Source organism: Guillardia theta (assembly GCF_000315625.1).
Source record: "Guillardia theta CCMP2712 unplaced genomic scaffold GUITHscaffold_21, whole genome shotgun sequence".
In the NCBI taxonomy this organism is placed as follows: domain Eukaryota; class Cryptophyceae; order Pyrenomonadales; family Geminigeraceae; genus Guillardia; species Guillardia theta.
The window spans coordinates 5,134-27,238 of NW_005434653.1; the positions used below are offsets into that span (position 1 = coordinate 5,134).

At 52.2% G+C, this 22,105-nt stretch overlaps 7 protein-coding genes across 7 annotated transcripts; 4 read left to right on the forward strand and 3 right to left on the reverse strand.

Annotated features, from left to right (window-relative positions):
- Positions 1–3,169: 3,169 nt before the first annotated feature.
- On the reverse strand, positions 3,170–4,103 carry GUITHDRAFT_151744 (hypothetical protein). Its single transcript, XM_005835353.1, has 2 exons — positions 3,706–4,103; positions 3,170–3,598 (listed from the first exon to the last, which is right to left on the reverse strand). The coding sequence occupies exon 2, from the start codon at positions 3,582–3,584 to the stop codon at positions 3,297–3,299; it is 288 nt and encodes a 95-aa protein (XP_005835410.1). The 5' UTR covers positions 3,585–3,598; positions 3,706–4,103; the 3' UTR covers positions 3,170–3,296.
- A 377-nt stretch (positions 4,104–4,480) lies between these two features.
- Positions 4,481–4,874, reverse strand: GUITHDRAFT_105579 (hypothetical protein; the record flags this gene model as incomplete). The annotated part of the gene is made up of 3 exons (XM_005835354.1): positions 4,481–4,603; positions 4,661–4,771; positions 4,821–4,874. 3 exons carry the CDS (start codon positions 4,872–4,874, stop codon positions 4,481–4,483), a joined length of 288 nt encoding a protein of 95 aa, XP_005835411.1.
- Positions 4,875–6,794: 1,920 nt separating this feature from the next.
- GUITHDRAFT_151745 (hypothetical protein) lies at positions 6,795–8,156 on the forward strand. The gene is made up of 9 exons (XM_005835355.1): positions 6,795–6,834; positions 6,967–7,080; positions 7,127–7,185; positions 7,236–7,287; positions 7,411–7,458; positions 7,504–7,529; positions 7,586–7,642; positions 7,723–7,852; positions 7,933–8,156. Exons 2-9 carry the CDS (start codon positions 6,985–6,987, stop codon positions 8,140–8,142), a joined length of 678 nt encoding a protein of 225 aa, XP_005835412.1. The 5' UTR covers positions 6,795–6,834; positions 6,967–6,984; the 3' UTR covers positions 8,143–8,156.
- A 523-nt stretch (positions 8,157–8,679) lies between these two features.
- On the reverse strand, positions 8,680–10,253 carry GUITHDRAFT_136574 (hypothetical protein; the record flags this gene model as incomplete). Its single annotated transcript, XM_005835356.1, has 6 exons — positions 8,680–9,074; positions 9,225–9,344; positions 9,395–9,811; positions 9,860–9,916; positions 9,980–10,019; positions 10,137–10,253. 6 exons carry the CDS (start codon positions 10,251–10,253, stop codon positions 8,680–8,682), a joined length of 1,146 nt encoding a protein of 381 aa, XP_005835413.1.
- A 1,679-nt stretch (positions 10,254–11,932) lies between these two features.
- On the forward strand, positions 11,933–14,575 carry GUITHDRAFT_105582 (hypothetical protein; the record flags this gene model as incomplete). Its single annotated transcript, XM_005835357.1, has 19 exons — positions 11,933–12,049; positions 12,097–12,156; positions 12,203–12,226; positions 12,280–12,306; positions 12,364–12,397; positions 12,438–12,498; positions 12,548–12,593; positions 12,642–12,710; positions 12,765–12,823; positions 12,870–12,953; positions 13,128–13,191; positions 13,234–13,275; positions 13,317–13,373; positions 13,450–13,646; positions 13,690–13,894; positions 14,037–14,189; positions 14,318–14,376; positions 14,427–14,493; positions 14,537–14,575. The coding sequence occupies 19 exons, from the start codon at positions 11,933–11,935 to the stop codon at positions 14,573–14,575; spliced, it is 1,464 nt and encodes a 487-aa protein (XP_005835414.1).
- A 3,070-nt stretch (positions 14,576–17,645) lies between these two features.
- GUITHDRAFT_105583 (hypothetical protein) lies at positions 17,646–18,250 on the forward strand (the record flags this gene model as incomplete). The annotated part of the gene is made up of 2 exons (XM_005835358.1): positions 17,646–17,791; positions 17,848–18,250. 2 exons carry the CDS (start codon positions 17,646–17,648, stop codon positions 18,248–18,250), a joined length of 549 nt encoding a protein of 182 aa, XP_005835415.1.
- Positions 18,251–18,409: 159 nt separating this feature from the next.
- On the forward strand, positions 18,410–20,550 carry GUITHDRAFT_105584 (hypothetical protein; the record flags this gene model as incomplete). The annotated part of the gene is made up of 8 exons (XM_005835359.1): positions 18,410–18,637; positions 18,681–19,634; positions 19,697–19,741; positions 19,789–19,830; positions 19,877–19,945; positions 20,007–20,132; positions 20,177–20,293; positions 20,347–20,550. 8 exons carry the CDS (start codon positions 18,410–18,412, stop codon positions 20,548–20,550), a joined length of 1,785 nt encoding a protein of 594 aa, XP_005835416.1.
- Positions 20,551–22,105: the final 1,555 nt, after the last annotated feature.

The following is a 22,105-nucleotide window of genomic DNA, read 5'->3' on the forward strand; positions in this document are numbered from 1 at the left end:
AATCGTGAGGAACTCTCTCCCTCTCGTCCTCTCCTCCTCCCACATCAACTCTCGAACCCTGGTGACGTTTCCTGCTCTCGCCGCCCGCCAAAGCCGAGAAATCTCTCGCCGCCGATGCTTTACTCCTTCTGCTGCTGCATTCTCCTCCCTTCCCCCAAGCGCACTTTCAACTTCCACAGGGACGTTTGCGTATGATGGCGAGGCGAGAGACTTCCAGGGCTTCTGGACCTCACAGAATACAGCACGAGTAGCGTTTTTCTCATCCTCAATGGCTGGGTCGGAGTCCTGATAATCCTACGGAAATTTCAGGCGAGCACGTAGAGGAGTCAAGGGATGGAAGGAGAGAGAGGAGAGGAGGAGCGTTACCGCCTCATCCAGTTTGAGTTCCTCTGGTGGCACGCTGAGTCGAGTTGGCAGCCCGGGAAGAAAGACGTCGCAAGTCAAGTCATGACGGATCTTGACCACGCTTCCGTACTTGCCGTCAGCAGTGATGACGTCATCTCCCACCTTAAATTTGCTTCCCTCTACTGTCTGATTCGCCTCCTCTTTCTCTTTCTCCTGCTGGCACAGTTAGGAGCTTTCAGCACTCTACAGCATTGGGAGTTAACATGCTCTGCTGGGTTTTGAGCTTCTTCCTCGTCGCTCTCGCTCATTCCGGCGTCTCGCTCAAGTCGCTCAAGCGCTTCCGTGTATGTCCGAATCAGATCGCGAGCTTCTGGTAAGCGACTGCCTGCCCGCAAGCGATGAGTCATGAGGGTAGGCAGGAGGAGGAAGCAAACCGTGCAGCAGCTCCATAGCTCTGCTGTGTGGCTTTGCTGCGAACTGCTCGAGCACCTGAGCAGCTGTGCTGAGCGATGGGTGTCACAGGAGCACACCAGACCTTGCTCGGGTCCTTGATAGTTGGCGGGTCTGGAGGTGGAGGGGCAGGAGCAGTGAAGTTGACGCAGCTGACCAACTTGTCCACCTTCATCTCATCGCTAGGGGGTAACGACTCTGACACGGGTTCGAGAATCTGAAAGGACTCTGCTTCCTCTTCCGCTGAGTTGATCGCATCCTTGATGTTGGTCTCTCCGGCCCCAGGGCTCGTCGGCATATTCTCATCCGTCATTGTCGCCCCCGCCGATGGCTGCGGCTTCACCTCAGGCTCCTTGTCGCTTGACGACTTCACACTGCTATCCTCGTCCGTCATCTTTTGCTCGGGCAAACCTGTCTCCTCACTGGAGTCTTGCCACAAGTCTGAGCATCGCCCTTCTCCTACCACCTCTCCCTCCCTCCATCCGTTCTTCCCGGGGCTGCTGACCCCTCCGTCAGGCTCCGACTGCTCGAACACAATCCTTGTGCCGTTCCACTTGACTGCCTGCGGTCGGAGTCAGATGCGATTCTTTCTTCTCCTCACTCGCCGTGGGCATCTTCCATTCTTTCAACGTTTCTTCCTCTTTTCCTGCCTCTCCGACCTCGGCTCTCTGCCTCCAGTCAGATCCGACTGGTCGTCAGCAACGAGCATGCACTCACCGAGCGGAGCGACGACTCGGCCATCTTTAATGCCGCATCTCGAGCAGAGAACCCTCCCCATCCTCCTCGGAGAGTCAAAGCTGAGTGACCTTGAACTCCAACGGTAATGACAACACTCGCCACGACTAGCGCTGAAAAGGCGGAAGTGACTCAAGTCAGTTTCAGGATGCAGACGACGATAGTCAATGAGCCCCCATCATCCTCTACAGTCTATCTTATTCCTGCATCGTTCCGGCCCTCAGAATCCTCACTTAGCTATCTATCCTTCTGCTCTTCCACCGCGACAGCCAGCACTCTCTGTCTATTTCTACCACCTTTGTCGCCTTCCTCTGTCTTCTCGAGCAACCATCGTATCTCTTCTTCTCCCCTCCCCTTCTCGCCTCTGGCTTACCGCGCATGATCGCTCCTTCTTGTCCCCCCATCGCCTCATGCTCACTTCGGCTTCCCCTCCATCCCTTCCCGCGAGCCAAGCCTCGGTATCCTGCACTCTGTCCAGCACTTTTCCATGGATGGCGTGGGGCAAGCCTGGGGCAAGCGTGGAGATGCGGATGAGGGCGATGAACTCAGCGATGAAGTTTCGTAAGCGGGGATGAGGGACTAGGAGCGAAGGGGCGTGTGGGAATGCTCAGGGTGTTGCTGGTGCTGCTGGTGGTGCGTGGGGGGATGGGGCAGGAAGGCGCGGGGCATGGCGCCATGACGAGCAGTGACAGCATAAGCAGCAGCGACAGCATGAGGAGCAGCGACAGCATGCGGAAGATCCTCATGCCCTCTGGCTCTCCTGATGACGCGGCTTTTGCTTCTCCATGGCAACAATTTGTCGCAGAGACTTGGGGAATTTACCCCAAGCGGATCAAGGAGGCCATGGAGCGAGGAGAAGATCCAGAACCGTTCGCAGCCACTCGCACCCAACCTCTTGAAGTCAAGGCTCCGTCGCACGACATCTTCACTTCTCCACCAAGCCCAGATCAGTATGGTATTTTTCCCACACAAAGTGTTCCACCTGGGAAAACACACGACTCTGTCGGCCAGAAACAAGAAGAGAAAGGCGATCAAGGACCAAATCCCCCTTCTCCAGAACAAAATGGCGCGGGAGGAAATCAGAATGGAATGAGCGATGTCAATGAACATGGTGCAAGTAAGTTTGTGGAGTGGTTTGATACAACCTTGATTGTTTCTCGTAGAGGACTCATCGGAAGGAGCCGATAAGAAGAATCGAATGCAACCATCAGACGAGAGTAATGACGACATGTGTTTCTCATTCAATGCTTGACCATGGTTGTTCTAAGGACCAGCGCCACCGCATAGCCCACAGTCACAAGGTAGGTCATCTAGGAGTTCAGTGCCACAGGTTCTCTTGCCGTATTTATTGACTTTGTGACGTAGATTCATCACAACCATCTCAACCCAGTCCAGACATGACGGGCGTCAAGTATCCCAAGCACATCGCAGGTTCCAATGTTTCTTATCTGGGATTGGATCTCAGGGGGTTCCAGGTCTATAGTCGGATCCAACCGTGTCCTCAGTCCCCGTCCTTCCCTCACTTGTTGCTTCCATTGCTTCCATACCCTTTTTGGCTTCTTTTGTTTATTTTTACTTGCGGGAAGATGTGCCGAAGAATCGCTCTTCTCCCCAACAAGTTTTCAGCACGAAAAAGTTTCATGTGTAAAGTTTTATTTCAGCTTGCGAACTCTCTTCTCATACGCCTCTATGCTGGTTAAGTCACCCTTGGATCCACTCATGGCTTCTTTGAAACGCGTGAAGATTTCTTTCAGCTCCTCACTCGTCTAACTCTCCTTCGCAATAGCGTTGAGCAAGATGAAAAGTCCACTGTCGAAGCTGCTCGGCCTGTATCGTTCCGACGGCCTCCGCTGGTGCTGCGCACCGTCACAGAAACTATGCTCGCTTGCTCTTGTGATGCAGACGTGTCTGCAAGACCAGGCAGAGGACGTGAGAAGCTTCCAGAAGGGAAGCTCCTTCCATGCCGGCACGACTACGACGAACAGCGTTTCCCCTTGCAATGCCTCCAGCAGCCTCTCGATCTTCTTCACCATCGCCTCGATCAGCTCCGGCATCGATGCTATCGACGCTGAGAGCCAGTGAGCAGAGGAAGAGGAAAAAGCGACAACACTGGAGACAAGAAGCGCAAGAGCAGCTGAGGGGAAGGAGAGGGGAAGGAGAGGGGAAGGAGAGTACCTGAGTGAGATACGCCGAGGAGGAGGAAGTCACTACCCGAACCACCTTGACTACAAGCTGAGGCAATCGCAGGAGCCGAGCCCGACCTCCTCCTCTTCCTGGTGCTGCTGGTGCTGGTGCTCCTCCTCCTCTTCCCTCGGCTGCTGCAGGAGGTTTCTCATGTGCTACTATGGCTGGAGCCACGAGGACGAGGCTGTCGACGAGCATCGAGTGGGCGAGGAGGAAGTTGGCAGCCACCAGACCCCCGAGCGAGTGTCCGATGAGAACAACAGGGAGGTTGCGAGCGGCAAAGCCCTGGAGCTGGAGGTGGAGGAGGAGAGGCGAAGGGTCGTAGGTGGCAAGTGCTGGTCCTCTCCGTGTGAGACCGAAGCCTGGCATGTCGAAAGCGATGACATGCGCCTCAAGGACAAAGTCAGAGGAGAGGAGAGGAGAGGAGAGGAGAGGAGAGGAGAGGAGAGGAGAGGAGAGGAGAGAAGAGGAGAGGAGAGGAGAGGAGAGGAGAGGAGATGAGACGAGACGAGACGAGACGAGACGAGACGAGACGAGACGAGACGAGACGAGACGAGACGAGACGAGACGAGACGAGACGAGACGAGAGGTGAAGTGAGGAGAGGTGAGGAGAGGTGAGGTGAGGTGGGGTGAGGTGAGGTGAGGTGAGGAGAGGTGGGTTAGAGGAGAGGTGAGGTGAGGAGGGGAAGGAATGAGCTTGTCGATTAAAGGTATGAATGAAGGACAATTATATGCCTCAAAGTCAAGGATGGATGTGCGAGAGCAGTCAGGATTCCTTCTCTCCGTTCCGATAGGAGGAGCACAATGCTCCGAAGTCATGCACGCACACGACAGCGACGTCGGGCGCTTCGCCTTCTGCTGGCAGCGCCTCCAGGTAGTGCACCTCCTCCTACAGCCCCGTCAGCGACATGCCCTCCTGCTCCTGCTCCCGCTCCTCCTACGTCACCTCTCCAACGCGGAGGAACTTGCTGTCCGCGTACTCGACCTTTTGCTCGCTGTAGAGTCTGGCATAAGCGTCATGGTCTCTCGTCTCTTCCTCTGGCTTCAAGGTCTTTCTCTGAGATGTAGAATTTCGATGTCAACCTCCCCTGCACGAACGAGATCACCGCTCGCATGATCCCCATCGCCGCCTTGTATGAGCTCAGCTTCGCCAGCTTCATGCCCTCGCAGCTTCACCATCCACTCCATCTCCTCGTCCTCCCCCTCCTCGTCCTCACCACAGTTGGAACACCATGCTGCAAACCCACAGACAGCAGCGAAGCACAAGGAGGCTGTGTTCTCTCTTTGCGTGAGCTTCTTGTAGCCGGGCGAGGCATCAGGATGGAACGGCTTCCTCCCTCCCCTCATCTTCACCTCCCGCCGCCCTCCCCTCCCGTCCCTCTCCCACCTCCTCCTCCCCCCCCTCAGCTGCTTCTCCCAGCTGGGATGGAAGCCACAACGACAGCAGCCCTTTCCTTCTCTCTCCAGCTCCTTCCCAGCTGCTCCCCAGCTGCTTCTCCGACTCCCATGCTGCTCAACCACGGCGCCAGAGGCAGCCATGCTCGCATCCCCACCCTTACGCCTCGGTATCGGGGTAGGGGGAAGTGCAGAGAAATAACGAACAAGGGACTATGAAAATATGACTAAGGTGCTGCCCCCACCTTGCTTTCTGCAGTCACAGGAGAGAGTGATGATGAAGCAAAGGGTAGAGGGAGGGAGGGAGGGAGGGAGGGAGGGAGGGGAGAAGGGGAAGGGGGGAGGATGGAGGGATAGCGACTAGAGGTAGAGAGGAGGGGAGATGAGACGGCAGCGATAGTCTGGAGAGGAAGGGAACTTGATCTTCGTGACCCCAGGAGAGGAGCTCTGAAGTCACTTGAGGGAGGAGGAGGAGGAGGAGGAGGAGGTGTGAAGGCTACTAGCGGGCCAGCCATCTCACTTGACGTGCGCAGGTCGCGAGAGCGTGGGAGGCTCTTCAATGGTCGAGTAGGGCGGCAGCGGGAGGATGCGACGTGCGGGAGGAGACGAAAAGGTTGACCGGACGCGCTTGCTGCTGCTGACGAGCGTCGTCGTCCTCGTCACCTTGTCCCTCCTAGTCGACCCTCGTCAAGACGTGCGAGTCGAGCTGGAGAATAAAAACCCACAACTGCTGGCAGCACAGAAGGTAAGACGGATGTTGCTGCTGCTGCTGCTGCTGCTGCTGTTGCTGCTGCTGCTGCTGCTCCTCCTCCTCCTCCTCTTTTTGCTGTATGATTGCATCGGCAGGAGCTTCAAGATTCTTCTAAGAGGGTTCAAAGTTCCCTCAAGATCCTCGAAGAAGTTGAAGATGATGTGAGAGATGAAGAAAAATTGACCTCAACTCTTCCCTGCCTGCCTGCCTGCTTGCCTGACTGCTTGCCTGCCTGACTGCTTGCTTGCTTGCTTGCTTGCTTGCTTGCTTGCTTGCTTGCTTGCTTGCTTGCTTGCTTGCTTGCTTGCTTGCTACTGCCCCTCGTGCCTCGTGCCTCCTCCTTCTCGTCCCTTTGACCTCCATTACTTTCAGGTACCAAACTGGATGACGGAACTCCCAGCTGGGCTTGTCCATGATGCTCTTCGCGGTCTCACCTCAGCTGGAGGCAACCGGAGCTCTCGAGCGAAGCAGGAGAAGGATCCTCGAGAGAGAAGCAGCGGCAGCAGGAGCTTGAGGAGGAGGGCGAGGAACGAAGGAGCAGAAGAGGAGAGGAAGAAGGTTGGGAGGAAACACCCTTGCTGCTCTCCCTCATCTTCCTCTTCAGCAGGCGAAACTTCGACTCCACAAGCTCAAGCAGAGGAGAGATGCTCATCACCGGATCCTGGCTTCAGCTGCTCTTGCCCCTGCTCCTGCTCCTCCATCTCTCTCCTCTCGCACTCCTCCTGCTCCTCCATCTCTCTCCTCTCGCACTCCTCCTGCTCCTTCCTCACCTCCTGGCCTCACCTCAGCTGATCGTCTGCTGCTGGGGAGGCTCTTTGGCTTCAACACGGTCTTGCATAAGCTGAGCACAGTGAAGCATAAGACGTACAACCTCGCACTCCATGGTGAGGCGACAGAGAGGAAGCGCATGACTGACCTGCTGCTCCTTAGACGCCGGCACGCACCAAGAAGATGAAGGAGCTGCTGTAAACTCGGTTCTCCTCCTCCTCTTCTCCACTTTTCCTCTCCTCCACATCCTCTCCCTCCTTCTCGTTCTCTTTCTCCCCCTCCGTCTCTCTTTCTCGTTCGCTGTCGTTCCCTTGTCCTCTCTACTCATCCTCCTCCAGGTTGTCTCTCAGGCCGACATGCGGAGGAGCAAGCGAGTCACCGACAGCCCCGAGCTGCTCAAGAAGTTGAGGGACAGGAGGAGGCAGCAGGACCAGCGACAAGCCCAGCTGAAGGTCACTTGCTCCATCCCCTGCTGCCTCTTTTCTCATGCTCGTGCAGAGCGAGCAGCAGCTCGAGCAAGCAGCTCGACATCTGCTGGACAAGGTTGACACCAGCAGGTGTGAAGGGCAGCTGAGAGGCAGGTGGGGCTGACGCGGGCGGGTGGCAGAGACCCCTGGTTGAGATCCATCCTCTCGAGAATCGCCACTGATACTGCCAAGGCGAGGGACACCCGCCCCCCTCTTGCTTCTCCTCCAGCTTTCCTTTCCTCCCTAGCACAGCTCCTCCTCGTGCTGCTCGTCCTGGTGATCTTCAATGGCTGTTTCCCACTGACGTCAAGGCAGACGGAGGTGGCGAAGGAGAAGATCTCGCGCATGAGAAGCGACTTGAAGGTTTTCATCTCCTCCTCACAACCTCCCTGATGATGCTCGCTGAAGGTCCCTAAGAGGGAGCAGGGCTTGAGGTGACCTGACTGCTGCTGCTGCTGCTGCTGCTTCGCTCTTACTTGCCTGTCTACAGAAGCGACAAGCAGGAGCCTGCAATCATGATCTTGGACCCACACGATGCCCAACAGCGGTACTGTGCTCCTCCTTCTCCTCCTCCTCTCATCCTTTTTTCGCTCCTCCTTCTCTCCTCTTCTCCTCAACATATCGCAGGAGGAGGGTTGAAGCTCAGCGCCTTCTCCAACATCTTCTGTCCTCTACTCACGACGACTTGAACCGCATGCGAGCTGCTCGCTCCTCGCGTTCTTTGCGTCTGCTCAACCACTACTCCCCGCTCTTTCATGTGAGCCTGTGCTTGTGCTTGTGCTTGTGCTTGTCCACGTGCTCGTCCTTGTCTTCGCCCTTCCCCTAACTTTCTGTCAGAATCCTCGCTCATCGCACACTCGTCTGAGTGAGGAGGGGCGCGGGCGTCACCTTCATGGACTTGACAGCGACGAGGGGAAGGGGCGAGTTGACCAAGATGGTGGAGAGGGAAGTCGAGAGGACGGGGGAGGGAGCGAGCAAAGAGGGTCAGGAAGCTGGTTCGGGGAGTTGGGGCGAGACCTTGTACAGGATGTGAAGAACGTTGTGTAAGAGGAGGAAAAGGCTATCATGCCTTCAATCTTGTTTTCAATCTTGTCTATCACAGCTTCATTCTTTCGTGATACAACTACAAGCACTCTACGTTCTTCCTCCCCCCCACTTTTCCTTTCAGAAATTTCGGATGTCAAAGCCTGGGGAGAAAGAAAAGATGACAAGGAGAGAAGAGGAGAGAGGTGAGGTGAAGGGAGGAGACTTACGGCTGCGCTGGAAGTAGGCAGGCGCTTGTCGTCCTTAATGACTGCATGGCGCCATGTGGGGTCCTGGAGTCCCGCAGAGTGAGAAGGGAAGGAGAGGGAGGAGAAGGGGAAGCACGAGTGGAGCTACCTTACATCCCCTGCATCCCCTGGCTAGTGCCGTCCATGGGTCCGGACTGAAACATCCCGGCAGCAAAGAGAGGTCTGCAACAAGTGTCAGGGCCCTCACAGAGGAGGAGGTAGTGGTGGTCCATTTGGAGTGAGAGGGAGTGGTCTTACTTGAAACTAGTCCCCATAGACAGCGGCGCCCCTGTTCCCTGCTCCATGAAGATCTTCATATCCCTGCGCTCGAGATCGGAGGGGAGGAGATCTCTCGGAGGAGTCCGATCTGCTTGGGACCCTGCTGGTTGAAGGGACCCTGCTGGTTGAAGGGAGGGCGTGGGTCACTCCACCAGTGAGGAGGAGGAGGAGTGTTCTTGTGGCCCATGGAGGGGAAGGGAGCTCCGGCGCCTGAGAGGCTCTGAGGAGGAAGAGCGGAGGGGTTCCCAGCAAGCAACGATGACGATCTCAGCATGACCGAGTGAGGACAGGAGGACAGGAGGAAGCAACAGAGGAGTATAGGACGAAGAAGGAGGAAGGGGCTGGAGGCGCAGAGGTGCAAGAGGGACGGAGCAAGGGACACGAAGGAGGAAGGGGAGGGGGAGGGGTGCATGAGCGGGAGCAACGAACCTGACAAGAGTGAGTGCACTCTCCCGCTCAAGCAGGAAGGTTGGAAGACAGGGTCAGTCTCTGCTTTTCCAACGCTTGTCATCCTGCGACGGAGGATTCTGCAGCAAGGGATCGTCAGACTTCAACGCACGAGCAAGAGACTTCTCTTACCCGCATGTTGGGTGCCGGATAGGCCGAGCTGGAGGGACATGCGCATCAGGAGAGCAGCAGGAGAACCAGCAAACGTCACTTCGTGCTCGTTGTTGATGGCATCGCCTGCTCCTCCGCCATCTGGCAGATCCTGTGCGCGCGCTTCGCCATCTCCTCCGTGGCGAACTCACGCTCAGCTCGGATGCCATTAGGCGAGGCACGGATGACCCCTTGGAGCGGGTCCAGCAGTTTAATCTTCAGGTGTGCCTGAGACCACAAGCTCGACCAGTTGACGATGAGCAGCGTCCTTCCTTTGACCTTCGCTGAGATCAGAGGATTCTCCTCGTCGTTGTTCCTCTCGTAGCTCCCTCCTCCCCACGCTCCCGCAGCTACTCCGCTATCTCGTGCTACACTCGCAAGCGCGTTGCTTGCCGCCTGCATGTTGGCGTTGCTGAAGAGTGAGGGCTCTAGGGTGACGAGGGGAGTCGGCTTGAGCTCGTTGTTCGCATCCTTTCCCATGGTCATCTTGTACACCTCCAGCTCCTCATCGTTCAGGAAGACGGTCTTGTTACCAACTGTGTAAGGTTTGCGCCTGACCTCCCCGGAATCTGTCAAGAAGGAGAGTGGCAAATTGCAGCTCAGCCTCCCGCGCTCACTCGTCTTGTTGGAATCCACCGGAATCGCCGTGTTGCTGCTGCTGCAGGCGTTGATGACTGCGACTCAGTCTCCACCTTCTTCATCAGAGCAGCAACTGGGCCCATCTCTTGCACACACACCGAGCTGCAGAAAGGCAATCACAACTGAGCTGTGAAGCACCTATTGCAAGAGGAAGAAAGGGGGACTAATAGAAAAAAACACGAGGCGTTGCGGCATGAAACAGTGGGTGGAATCAATCAAGCTACCTCGCAAGAGCACACAGAGATCCAGCGCTACCTCTTGGAAGCAAAGAGAAAGCTCTTCGTCCCTCAACGTATTCATCTTCAATTCCTCAACGCTCTTTCCTTGGAGATCTGTCTCCTGCCTAGCTCTGCTGTCTGTAAAGGCTTTCATTCTTCAGTGTGTGACAGTACGCTGCACAACGATTCTGAGTTGTAACTCATTCGCTCCAATTTCATGCACTCCCCGTCTCTGTGTCTTCTCCGTTCGTCCTCGTTGCTGTCCTACTCTGCTAGTGTCCCTGCTGCATGTTCTGTCTTATACCGTCTCCTCTCAGGGTATCCTCCTTCGCTTACCCTCCCTCCTCTGCTCGTCTTGTTTGGCAGATGCGTCCTTCTGATCTCAATTGCGACCTAGCAGTAATGCTTGCAATGTAACGGCACAAGACCATTATACCATTCTTTTTGATTTGTTTGCGTTCCAAATCATACAATTCTTGATGACATTCAAAGATTCCTTCACCTCCAAGAAATTCTGACATCGCCTTTTTTTTCGGTTGGCGGCCTCCGAGCCACCCGGCGGCCGGGCCCGGCGGTGGCTGGACGCCGGGTGGGCTCTATGGCAGTCTATGGTGGCCAAAACTCTGACCGTTGAACTTTTGACAGGTGTAACGGCCACTCGAAAGTCATGCCGATCAAAGGGACTGGTTTTGGCAGTGGCCGTCAGAACGAAATGATGGCATCAGGAGAGAACAACATCAGGCATTCACCAGCGTCTCACAAAAACTCAAGGTGGCAAATCTCTGGTTTGATTCAAGGTTGAACGTAACGCTCCCTTTTTCTTTGAAGCACAACGAAAAATTCCACTGCTGTCATTGCTGAGGTGGAAAGAAGATTAAGCTTAATCCCATGATATCTAACGCAATGTTGACAGGCTCTGAAGTTGATAGAGGACAAGTTTTCGACGTGGGATCGCGACGATGCAGGGATGCTGATGTTCCGCGCGGTTGAAGCGGGACTCGCGTCGGCAGCTTTTGTCAACCGAGACGCATTGCATCGAGTATGAGAGTTAACGCATGACACTATCTCCATGATCCTGATCATTCTTGTATCCGACAGGTATGGCGTGAAGTTGATATGGACAGGAACGGAACATTGGATTTCGTCGAATTCCTTTGCTTGGTCTTTTTGTGGCCGACGATGGGATCATATCGAGATTTCTTTATCAAGTGATTGCATGGCACCAGTGGGCCATCCAATAAACGTAACTTATTGCATTTGCATGCAGAGAAGAGAATGAGAAAACAGTCAGTGAAGCTTTCATAATACTCGAGGAAACATTCAAGAAGTATTCGGCGTCTGTTTGGTTGGCTATTCATGACTCACTACTTTGCGTTAGGCATGATACTTCACAACAACTGATTCTCACTCAAAATCAGCTAAGGAAAATGTTTGCGTATGAGTTTCCAGATTTGGTTGTAGACGAAGGAGTGATTCGAAGGTAGCCATGTACCTTCATTCACACCAAGAGATCGGATTACTAAGTTTCTTTCTAGTCCGTTCATCCCGGAAGAAGGAGTCACTTTTATGCATTTCATGTATATCATGTACTTGTTTGTGTCGTCCACTTTTCCACACAAGATTGCAGGACGCTACAGGTATTTAGAAACCCTATATTTGCCTCTCTGAAACTCAAACGTCCCTTTACCAGTGATCTTCACCGTACTGACATCGAGCGTGATGTGAAGCGACAAAAGCGCGAAAGCAGACTGATCTTCCGCTCGCACAGGTTACAGGAACGGGTTCTCGCAGCCTCTTTTGGCAACAATTGCGAGAAGCTTTTGAAGTAAAATCATGAAGATGTGTACAAGTTATTTGACATGCTGCAAGATCTTAGAGCTCGACTTCAAGATCATTGATGCAGATAAGAATGGCGCGATTGATTATATCGAGCTCACGAAAGGCATTGAGGTGACGATGAAGACATGAGGCAAAGACATAAATTTAGATCTTTAAAGATGCGACGTGGAACAGAACGGCTGGCCATCCTTGCAAGGCTTGAGCACAAATTCCACAAGGTAACAAATATAGTGCTAAGTCCAACTCCCTGAATGTTCTGTACAGGTGGATCTCGATCGCTCAAAGCAGGTGCAGCACTCAAAGGATTGGCACTGTCTGCAGAGTCTAATTGTTGATTTTAGATTGACTTCTATGAGTTCATGTACTTGGTAATTACGGAGAAGGAAAGGGAGCTTATTGCTTTGAGTTGATGGGATTTTGTATAGGGATTTCTGATGATACAAGATGGATCATATTCAGGTAAATTTTAACGGATTAGTTTATCTAACAGAAAGATCAGATTTAAGCCAAGAATCGCACAATCGTATTGCAGTGAAGAGAATGTTCTTGAAAGTTCACAAGTGATTATAATTTCTGTGTTCTCCGGAACAGTCATTATTCTGTCGGTAGGCTGTTTGTCAAATACGACAGAGACAGAGACTTTAGATTGAATCAAGTGATACTTTCCTTGCCGACAAGTGTACACAACTTACTGTTGCAAAAGGCCGAACTGGAAAATTTTGCGATTGGAGAATTCGGAACTGTGCCATCGAGTATGAAACAGATTGCAGATGTATGAGTTGATAGATAGGATCAGCTACCTTGACAGTACCTCACTTCCTCGCAGACGATTTTGAAACCTCCTCGCGGGTACCACAAAAGCTCGCGAGTGCTTGACATCATTCGGTTGGGGTATCTGCTTTCAGTCGCAAACTTGTCACACGTTTGACAGCTTCATGAAGTTGCTCTACTTCCTCGTGTGTCCTGATGGATCTTTTTCGCTTAACTCTGGATATCAGCCAACCAAGATCAAGCGGTACGGACTTCCTTCTACTGCTCTCTCCTTTTGTTCTCCTTGGCGTTCTGAGATGAGTCGTTCATTCCCGCACATCCAATGCCCTGCTTGTTTCTGACGACTCTGATATTCCTCTGTTGGGATGTTGCATCCTGATATCGATCTTCTCTATATCTGTTCTCACGCCTCGAGAAGACCTCTACAGCTTCTCAGCATTCCTGGAGGGACGCATGTTGTGAGAAGAGAGCGCATCAATCAAGTACGACGAGGTTTGAACTCGGTTACTTGTGACTCGCCGCAGGTCACTCATTTGCGATTTAAGAAGGGCAAACTAATCGGAGAGGTTGGGCCTTCTTCTTAAACTTACTTTCAACGTGCTGGTAGGGAACTCAAGCTAGGGTCTTCAGCGGCTTCTATGACGGACAACCCGTGGCCGCCAAGGTAAGCAAGGGGGATGCGACATGGCGGGAACATTGAAAAGCTAGAATGTGTAGAGGAGACATGACTGGTTTTGCAGATTTTCAACAATCTGTCAATCACAGAGATTGAAAATGATGTTCTCAACGAAGTCACTGTCATGCTAAGACTAAATCATCCTCACTGCGTCTTTCTCATCGGAGCTAAGATCACTCCAGAAGATGGCGGGCCCCTCATCCTTACCGAGCTCTGTGAGGAGGGCTGCTTGTTTGACCTCTACGCATGCCGTCAGATCAGGTGAGGAGGGCAGGAAAAGCAGCAGCGAGCTGACTTCCTTTAGTTTCGACCATCAGACGGCTTGGAGAATTGCAAGGGAGTGCGCGTCAGGGTTGCAGGCCGTGCATGAGATCGGATACATGCACAGAGACGTGAAGAGTTTAAACATCCTCATGACCAAAGGCTTTTCTGCTCGCCTTGCTGACTTCGGACTTGCTGTGCTGCAAGCCAAGAGCCACCACGACGCTTGCGGAACAGTACAATGGATGGTGAATGGAAGAGGAGGAATGGAGGAGGAGGGAGGAGGAGGAGGGAGGTGGTGGAGGAGGGAGGGAGGGAGGGAGGGAGGGAGGGAGGAGGAGGAGCGCAGGGGAGTGGTACAAGTTAACGGAAAATCTTTCCTTCTACCAGGCGCCAGAAGTTCTCGCAAATTACTTCAACCCTGCTTGCTCCTCGTACGACAAGCGGTGCGATATCTTCTCGTACGGGATTCTCTTGTGGGAAATCTTCCACTGCAAATGTCCGTACGGAGAGACGGGATATGATCAAATGCAGGTTGCGAAGGTGAAGCAGAGACACAACCTTGCTCCGTTTCTTTTTCTGACAATTCTTCCCTGTTTTCTTTCCCTTTTCCCTCTCTGGAATATTCTGGTCCCTCCAATCTCTTCCATGGATTCTCCTCATCCGGACAGGCTGTCTTGGAGGAGGATATTCGTCCCACCATCTCAAGACGTGTTCCGTCCTTCGTGAGGTGAAGCGAGCACACGAGCATGAAAGCACAGAGAGTGATCCGCGTCGCAGCAACCTCATCATGTCCTGCTGGGACTCTCGTCCAGGCCTGCGACCCTCCTTGAAGGGCATCCTGCAGGTGAAGCAGACAAGTGCCAGCATGCAGCCTCACAACCAAGCAGGTGCTCGACCAGAACCGTGAGATCTTGCAGAGAAACTGAAACTGAGACTTAAACTTCCCGTGTTGTTTCTATTGACCATAATGTATTGTAGGATCATGTATGAACTGTGCTCGCCGAGCTCCCCTAAGCTCCTCAACAACCTCCATCATCTTGTTGACCTTGTGACTTATTGTCTCTGCAAAATCACATTGTTACTGCTTGGAGATGTGTGGTGGATGAATAAAGTTGAGGATGGAGTCTCTCACAAAATGGAGTCTCACCAAGAAACGATGAAATCTCTCTGAGTTCAGAATAAACAGCATCCAAGCGGTTGTCATGCTGAAGATTTTCTCTTTCTTTCAACTGCCAGTGGAATGAATAAGAAACGCTATCGATGGTACATCGACTCACGTTCAGCTGGTGTGGTGAGGTCGATAGCAGGAACGGGAGATTCTCTTGAAAATCAGTCATCAAGTTCTCTGTCTGTCCTAGCAGGTCAATACAAATGACATGGCACGAGGCTCCACCTGGCACACGACGTCGTCGCACGCATCATGGTTGAAATATTCAATGTTTACATGGCCTCCTTCTCTTGTTGCTCTCCCCTCTGTTTCTTTGTTTCCTCTTTCCACTCCAGGTTCTTGCACACAGTGAAAGTTGTCGCGCGCCTGGATCTCAAGATCGTTCTCGGACTGCACTCGGACACTACTCCAATCGTCGGTTAAGCCCATGACGGTATGAATCCCTATAGTGTGGGTTGGAGACGAGGAAAGAGACGAAGAGATGTGACTGCTTGCATGCGTCTCTCTGCTACAGACTGTGTTCTCCGATGCGCTGTGCGAGGGGGGTTTTAGCACGTCAACCTCCTCCTCCACGTGCTCCTCGTAAGCACACTGAGATTCCTCTTCGGCCCTCTGCTCCTCTTCTTGGATTTCCCTGAGAAGATCATCGTCTGACAACTCTCTGAAGATGCTGCTTGCTTGTTGTGACGCTTTGATGGACGATACCTCGGCGTTCAGAGAGGAACATCCTGCCTGCACCTGTGGCCAGGTCAGCTTCATTGGGTTGCAAGCATGTAAAGAACAAAGATTTGTCGATCACCAAGGTATTGTGTTGCTCTAATGTAACCGAAAGCGAGTTGTTTCTCTGTATGTAACAAGTCGGCGCTCCTTGTTTACTCTTGGGCTTCAACTTCTGTTTTGCACCAACTTTTTGTTTGTCTGCTGGTTGTTTTCGACGAGCCTCGGAGTCAAGGAGTTCTTGTCTGATAACCAAAAACTCAAAACTGATGAGAAGTGAAACAAAACCATCATACGCTAACGCCTTGATGTCAAAACTTGCAGGAATCTTGTCCTTGACCTTCTTACTTCTTGACGGTTCATGTCTGCTGCAAAGATGAAAGGAGTTTTGAATGGTGAGATGAATGGGGATTTGAACATTGCTCATAAGACCTTGCAGTTCGCAGACTGACAGACTGCAAAGGAAAATTTGAGAAAACATCAAACCAAGGCTTGATCTCTCACCACCGAGCTCTTCAATCCATTGAAGCTAAGCTGTTACACACTTAGTTTCTACTTCGCCATGCTCAGAACACCTGAGGGGTTGCTGCGGTCCTTGCATTGCTTGACAGACAACCACAATTGAATAGCAACGCTGCAATGACGAATAACCTCCGGCTCATTATCTGTACAAGTTATCGAATAAGCCCAAGCGTATGCCTTGGCAAAAGCGTGAATTCGTAGGTCTGTATAACGACGAGTTCCTAGAGGTGAAGGCTGTTGTTAGAGGGCTGCAATCATCGGACTCTTGGCTTGTACTTGTAGGAATCAGCAGTTCGGACTCTTGGCTTGTACTTGTAGGAATCAGCAGTTCGGACTCTTGGCTTGTACTTGTAGGAACAGCAGTTCAGACTCTTGGCTTGTACTTGTAGGAAACAGCAGTTCGGACTCTTGGCTTGTACTTGTAGGAAACAGCAGTTCAGACTCTTGGCTTGTACTTGTAGGAATCAGCAGTTCGGATGACGCTTGCTGCCACTCCACTTCATCCCCTCAGCTCCTTGCCTCCATCGATGCTCGCTTTGTTACCCGACCATGGTGGCCACTTTTTTTATTTTACAGATTATTTTTTTCTTTTTACTCAGTTTTTTTTATCCGACCCGGGGCGTTGGGTCGGACCGAACTCAACAACCGAAGCGGCCTGAGTCGGTTCGCAAAGGCTGTCACGTGTGCATGTCAGTGCCAGTGGTGTGCGACAGTGTCCGGGTGGCACGCCTCCCGGACAGAGTCCCGGCTCGACTCTCCTGATTGTCCTCCGATTCCCGGCCTGTCTCGGCGCTTGAAACCGGTGATTCGCTGCGGGGGGCACCGCGCCATGCCAGCCGCGATGACCCAGGCTAGCCCCCTTCATCCGGCGCCGGATTACCGTCACGGCGTCGTACTCCGTAACGTCAACCCTGCCGATGGCCGCCAGCGCCCGGCCGTAACTTAGTCACGCATGATCCGGGCCGGATGAGACTTCCTTGCTGCTTAGCGGCTTGCAAGTTTGCTCCGGCGAGCCGGCAGCCAGGTCCAGTGTCAGGCAGCCGCGCCTCAGGCCCAGTGCCATGACAGTGGCGGACTCCCTCCGCAGCCGCCGGGGCCCGGCCTGCTGTGTGACGGTCCAGTCTTTCAAGTTTTACTCAAAGTTAAGTAAAAAAACAGCCTAGTATGAGGATCGCCAAGGGAAGGGGCTCATCAGTGTCTGCCGCAACAAAGGATGCCGCGACAAACGATGCAAAGATACTAGTATTTTAGTCAACTCTCAGCCCGCCCCTGCACCTGACAGATGACCATTTGTTTTTTGATTTTACTTCTGCGCAAAGTAGAAATTCCCCATCATTTTTCAAGTTTTCTCGTGAACTTCTCTTTCAGTTTAAAAATAAAGAACTTTACAACACCCGCTAACGTCGTCATATATAATTACGACCTTCTTGGTTGACTGCCACTCAGTCACTTTTGCCATGGTTGGTTTCAAAGGCGTGAGCTCGTTGGCGGCGAAGATTGAGCGAAGCCTCTCTGAAGGCTTCGGCTATGTCGGCTCATGCGTAGGTACATATCCCTTCCGATCTATCCTGCTTGCTCTTGTCATGTGCATGGCGCTCCTGCCAGGATTGACCATGATGAAGTCCGGGAGTGAAGCGGAGAAGCTGTATGCACCTGCTCGTTGGAACAGAGCAAGGGACGAGAGAACCCTGTATGCGAAGCTTTTTGGCATCGAAAACGTCAAGAAGCATACCTGGTGAGATCAGACGGTATGCCTGTTTGAGCAAGCTGATTATGATTTGATGTGTATAGTTCGCTTTTAGCTTACACCAGCGACTCTGACAACAATCTTCTCGAGGCGAATGCAATCAAAGCTCTAAGAAGGATACACAATGGCATTCTCAACCTAACTTTTGTGGATTCCAGCGGTGATACAGAAGTCCTATTCTCTTTCAAGGACATTTGTAAACGATCGGACGTTGTTGGCTATGAAACAAACTGCTCGTTCGTTGGTGTGGTGGAACTGAGTGACAGTGAGATTAGCAGCGTTCCAGCTGGCATTTTTTTCAACCCAAAGTTTGGATACATTCCTGTGGCTTCTTTTTTGGGGGGCCGAAGGCAACCCCAAGGATCCTCCTACGTGGAGGGGGCGAGTGGTCTGTTGCTCCAGTACGAGCTCGAGGCAGCAACAACGAGCTCGACGCTCAAGTTGTAGGAGGAAGGCTTCCTCTTACACGTAGGAACTGTAGCTAAGGAGCAGGCAGCTTCGTTGCCCTTCAAGCTGGCATACGAGATAGAGAGCTCGCAAGAGGAGGAACTATCGAAGAGTACAAGCGGCGACATCAAGCTTCTGATCGTCGCATTCGTGGCAGTAATGGCCTTCACCTTCATCGTCATGCACTCTTTCATGGACAAGGTTGCGTCCAAGGCATCTCTGAGCTTTGCAGCGTGTGGAGCCATAGGCCTTGCCATTGGCAGCTCCTTCGGCCTCATGGGGTACTGCCAAGTGAAGTTCAATCCCGTGGTTTCCTTCGTGACTTTCTTGTTGCTGGGCCTTGGGGTGGACGACTCTTTTGTGCTGGTGCAGGCGTATCACTATACGGTAGAGAACCTGGGCAAAGATGCGACTGTGAGAGAGCGCACAGAGCTCGCGTTCAAGACTGCAGGAGTCTCTATCTTTTTCACATCTCTTACTTTTTTTTGGAGCGTTCATGGCGCTAGACGCTCACCGGGAGTACCTTCAAGTACCGTGGTACTGGTCGATGATCGGAAAGGGGTTTCTTTGGCCCAAGATGTATTCAAGCGAGGAGACGCCGAGCAAGAATAACTACATCACAGACCAAGGACATTGTCGCACCCAGCCAGAGACGCAGCTCCTCAAGAGACTCGGCAGAGCGTATGGAGAGATGCTGCTGCATCCTCTCGTGTCTGCTTGTGTCTTGGTCCTCTTCGCCGGGTACATTGCTGTTGCTGTCTTCGGGGCGTCAAAGGTCGGCACAGGGCTTGACGTGCGCAACCTTGCGGCATCCGACTCATACTGGACCATCTTTGTGACAGAGAGGTTCCGATTGTTCAACGACTACGGGCCTCTGTACCTCATTGCGTTCCCTGCTGCAGTGATCGACGTGTCGAAGCCTGGAGAGCGGACAAAGCTGATGGGGGTTGCAAGGGAGATAGAGCAAGACAGTTGCTTCCTGCAAGTGCCTCAGGGCCTGTGGCTGAGAGACTTTCAAGCTTTTGTGCGAACAACAGGAGCAGACGAGACCTTGTTAGAGGGCGAGGCTTTCTACGATTCGCTTTCCGTCTGGCTGGCAGGGACCGGAAAGGTTTATCTCAAGGATATCATGGTCACATTCAAGGAAGGAAAGGTTGTGTCCATCGAATCATTTCGTATGAGATTCAGGCAGATTCCAGGCACAACAACAAGCGGAGACAAGTTAGGCGTCCCTTGTATGAAGCAGGTGCGAAGGATCCTGGACCAGAGCTATCCTCCAAACAAAGACATCCGTCCCCTCACCATCGATGATAGAGATGTGTTTGTGTACTGGGAGGGATCGGCTATCATCGTTGAGCAAACAGTGCTGAACCTGATCTATGCGGTGAGCCCTCATTGGAAAAGGTAAAATAGGTTGCCAAGTGCCCTCTTAGGCTTTTCTTCTAGGCGGCCGCTTGCTTTGTAGTGACGGTTTTCATCATACCGCATCCGGTCCGAGTGTTCTGAGCTCAGCTCGTGTCTCACACGTGGGGCCTCAGATTTTGTGCTTCATAGCGATGATCGTGGTGGCGATGATCCTGGTGGGCGCATCTAAAGGTAGCAAGGTCACTGAGTGGGATGAGGCAGGTAGGAACGCTTGCCAGCATGTCGCTCATCTCCAACATGAACATCGAGACAATTTCCATGATCGACCTGGTGACTTAGCATTGCCCTCGATGTCTAGAGCTTGAGCGCTTGTCCGCTAATCAAGTCTCAGGTGTTGGGGATAGGTTTCTCTATCGACAACGTCGCCCATTACGTGCACGCGTTCATGAGCAGTCAGGCGATGGCGTACGGGGAGGAAGGACAGCTGCAGAGGGCGGCATCGAGGAAGGCAAAGGTGGTGAGGAGATGGAGGAGGAGAGGACCTGATAGCAGCGCTTGCAGGCGATTGATGCTCTTGAGAGGATCGGCCTCCCGATCCTCGCCGGCGACCTATCCACCATGATAGCGCTCCTGGCGCTCCTAGGATCAAAGAGCAGGATCTTTTTCTCCTTCTTCTGTGTAAGAGCTCGTTTGAAGTCTCCGGCTTTCCTCTGACCGTGACTGCTTGCCAGATCCTCTTTGCGGTCTTGCTGTTGGGCTGCCTGCACGCAATCGTCCTCCTTCCTGTTGTCCTGGGATACTTCGGGCCCTTGATCACGGCGTCGCATGATGAGGCCACCCCTCCTGCTATGAGCCAGCTGAATGTAACGGTAGTCAGCGTTGACAGCAATGCCGATGGGCGGGGATCAGGCTCACTCGCAGAGCAGGGAGATTAAGAGTAGTGTAATCTATAAAGCCAAACCAGCACCACAACCTCCTCCTCTCTTCTCCTCTCCTCTCCTCTCCTTGTTCTTCTCTTCCTCTTCCTCCTCCTCCTATCCTCCTCCTTCTCCTCCTATCCTCTTCATCCTCATCCTCTTCCTCGGGCAACGCGAAAAAAACGAGAGATCAAACAGTAAAATGTTGCCTCAAGAAACATGTCAAGGAGAAACGATTGATACCTTTGATTGATAAATGGGTCGATCACATCAGCAAGATCTCGTATCGTGGTAGCCTTATATTCAATCACTGATCATGGTAGAAAAACAACCAATTTCAGCATTTTGACTGAGTTTTGGCAATCCAACAAGTACTTGCACACATTGGAACTGAGTCGTATTAACGGTGACGCACATGCATTGACGTACGCTACAAACAAGTATGCAACAAATTTCACGACGTAAATGAAATTCACTGTCAATACACGTCAGATCAGGTATATTACGCTATTGGGCGATACAAAAAAACATGTTTTCTCAGACAAAAAGAACGACGAAATATTCGATATCAGAACAATGATCAATGGATGGAAATTCAACCCGAAACACACAAATATTACAGAAACAAACTGTTTTGGATTTCATCAATGAACAGAGAATCATCCTCGGACTAGAAGACACAAATGTCATAGTTACTTGGTCACGTGAACGGTTGAGAATGAACTCAACAGTCAACAGTCACAAAGGAAAAAACGACAAACGAAAGGGCTTTGCGATGGATCGATAACCACATTATATGCTTTCGTTTCTTGAACACAGTGATGGTGAACACAAAAGAGTTCGTCACAATTGACATCAACGTCCTGTACGGTATGATGATAATTCAAGATTCATGGACGTATTCAAAGAGATGCAACAAGATCAGTTTCTTAATGTGTTCAGAATCGAAAGATACAACAAGCCAGGGAAGCAAGTTTCTTCGTTTCAAACCGATGGGGTAGCGTTATGTATCCACCTCAATATAGAAATAAGTGACGGATCTTGGTGTGATCCCGAAAGGCCAGTGAAACAACAGAGGACAATCTCGAACAATCGAGCAAGTAGAGACTCAGACAGCGATCGCGTTATGTCGATTGATCCAGAGCGAACTGCTTTGATATGCGGGATTGTCGAAGAAACTTTCAAACCAGGACGCACTTTTCTGTCAAGACATGTCGCGTCGACTCGTTTGAACCGTCCGGTCAATGTACTAATAAGTAACTGCTGCACTGCTCCTGATTGTCTTCGTACTGATTTTTAACTCAACTTTGAGTAAAGTGCTGTGGTTTACTCATCTTCTCAGTACGGCGCCCCGGGGTCCGACCGGCCGGGCAGAGCCGGCAGTCATCACCAGCCGCTGTAGGTCTTTACTCAAAGTTAAGTTAAAAAGTCAGTACGAGGAATTCAGTAGCAGCGCTCAACCCGCCCGGTTGCGAGCAGAAGGGCATAGGGCCCGACTCGTTGGTGTCCTCTAGCAGAGAGAGTTCAAGGCAAGGAAGAGAGCACCTGAGAGCAGGTGTTGAGCGAGGGATCC